A 2510-nucleotide genomic window follows, 5' to 3' on the forward strand; every position below is an offset into this window, starting at 1 on the left:
ACTGAAATTTATTTGCTAGGGTGAGGATCGGAAAAACACCTGTCGAGCATGAGTGGGTTTTCACTCTGATTTGGTATCGACATTTCCTTTTCTTTTTTTGCAGAGTGGAGTTTCATTGAGAGCTAACCTGCCAATCGAGAGGCATGCCAATAATGTTTACGTCCGGGTGACTTTTGATCAATTTAGCAAAGTTATGTACAAAGCTGGTGCATATGTGCTGGAAGAACTAGAACTGAACATATGTTAGCATTTGGATTTTACAGTGTCCAATTGCTAGTAATGTACATATTTGCTGCAGGTTAATTAGTTGGTCTATAGTACGCGGTGGTAACTTGGTTATCTGCTGCTGACTAATTATCTGAACATTGTTATGGTGTTGGCAGACTATACCAGTGCGTATACTATCATAGCTTTGGTTTAAACTACAAACTATCCGAAATTCTGATTTACGATGTGTGGCTTTGAGTGTTGCTAGCTTTTGTTGGAGATGGAATACCAAAGATCACTCTGAAAAGTTTGTTTTTTACAAAACCTTTAGGCCCTGAGTTGAATTTTGTTTTTGTTGGCATAATAGATGAAAATGTAGCCTTGGCTTCATATTTTGGAAGTTGAAGTATAAGATTATATATTTTTTTTGCGGGAAAAGTACAAGATTATATTACCATTTTCAGTATGCCTTACTCGCTAATGCAGATGTGCTAGGCGTTTTATTTATTTTTGATTTAAATTTACAGCGCTAAATAAATCCGCTAGTTATCATGCGAATCATGTTTTATACTATGTGATTGTTTAACTGGACCAAATGGGCGGTACAGATTAACTGACTAAGCGTCCATTGGAGAGACTAATCTCATCGTTGCACTGGATGGCACCTTACTACTAGAATCAGAACTTGTGGGGTGGGCTGGACTGATCTGTTTGCGTCAGTCTCGAGCGTGAACTGATAGTACAATTGAGGAGGGCACGTCAGTTTTGGTCGTTTTTTTTTATTTGAGAGAGAGAATTTTGATCGTTGTTAACACAGTGCACGCATGCCCATTGTTCATCTCTTTTCCGGTTGCTCTGCTCACGGGCATGTCAACACTGTAGGAGTGCACGCGTGCTCGACACATTCGTGGGCTAGCTGTAGGAGGTGAAAGCTGATGGAAGCGCTACTCCCAAAAACTTTTCTCGTCGAGCCTGCCGCGCCACGCTGGGCAGCTGAGTGACAAGAATGCCAAACGTGCAATGAGCATGACCCTGCCGTTGGGTAGTGTTAAGTATCTCAACTAGCGCTTGCTAAAAAGACTGTTTACCCTATGACAATCCTCATTAGCGAGCTCAAGTATCTCGGATGGGTGGATTTTATAGCGTGTCAAACTGACAAAAAATATCAACAGAACAGCCATAAAAAATTTCACACGGCAGTGGTAGATGGCGACAACTGTGATTGAGGTGACGGCGTAGTAAATTCCCATACGTGACATGACTGTAAAAAGAGAACCAGGATGCGCGGTGGAAAGCTGATGCACAGCAGCGGGCATCACGCATAAAACCTGAACTGGCTAATGATATTTATATGGTTAATAGCAGCCGTCACATGTAAAACCTGAACTCGCTAATGCTAGTTACATCCGTGACAGCGTGGCACTATGGCGTCGTTGAGCTTGACTTAATACAATCACATGTTCCAAAAATGTTAAACTTCTTTAGATCGCAAGCATCACATGACTTGCATCGTACTGTAAGCAAGGGGGACATCTTACTACAACAATCAATGGTCAAATCCATGGTCAAACCTGGCAATTACTATAACAATCAATGTACTGTAATTGGGGCTGCTTAGAGAACTGATAACAAGCGAACCAACTTGCGTGTTAGCTGGTCGTCGGTGTGCCACGTCCGCGATTGAAGTACGACGTGCATGTCCGTACTGGAGCAACGTTGCAGACTCACCACCACAAGTTTGTATAGATCGAACATGTCAGTACTGACCAGGTCGAACATGTATAGATCGTCGTAGTGCTGTTCGTACATGTCAGCTTCGCGTCAGACCCTATAGACTTTTGCATGTGCGTGGGGCCTGGTTGCTCCAATACGGACCAAAAAAAATGGAATACGTGAGGGATACGCTGCCAGCGGGAATCCATATGGCGTCCTGACGGCCTCGATACCGGCCTGCCTGGTGCGCGGCCGCCGTTCGCATTTTCCGGAGCCACGCCTCCTTATATACTGGTTGGCTAATTAACCTTCAATAGGGAGAGCTAATTAAAAGGATTCTTGCGACATGCATATACATAATTAAAGGAGGCACACACATGATGCTCATTTAAACGGGATAATAAAATTCCTTAATCGGGTATACGTGATTTTGTTTTTGCATCTTGATCAGTTCTGTTCAATCAACAAAGCTACGTATATATTGAATTGGACTTTAACTGGCTAGCCCTCATTTCGATGTTCACTCATTAGTAAAGCATGGCTGAAATGTCAAACAATGGATACATTAATTACACTTTTTACAAAGATGG

General features: G+C 42.5%; 1 protein-coding gene across 3 annotated transcripts in view; it reads left to right on the top strand.

Annotated features, from left to right (window-relative positions):
• The window catches only part of LOC119298160, a 2059-nt gene extending 1610 nt beyond the window's left edge, over window positions 1-449 (top strand). For 2 of the 3 annotated variants that reach the window (XM_037575665.1, XM_037575664.1), the window contains exon 4: window positions 104-449. In XM_037575665.1, the coding sequence (XP_037431562.1) occupies window positions 104-247 (144 nt within the window). In that variant the 3' untranslated portion in view covers window positions 248-449. Of the gene's footprint in view, window positions 1-19 lie in introns of all 3 variants that reach the window. The other variant, XM_037575666.1, reaches the window with a different exon arrangement.
• The last annotated feature ends 2061 nt before the right edge of the window (window positions 450-2510 follow it).

This window comes from Triticum dicoccoides, chromosome 5A (assembly GCF_002162155.2).
Source record: "Triticum dicoccoides isolate Atlit2015 ecotype Zavitan chromosome 5A, WEW_v2.0, whole genome shotgun sequence".
NCBI lineage: Eukaryota > Viridiplantae > Streptophyta > Magnoliopsida > Poales > Poaceae > Triticum > Triticum dicoccoides.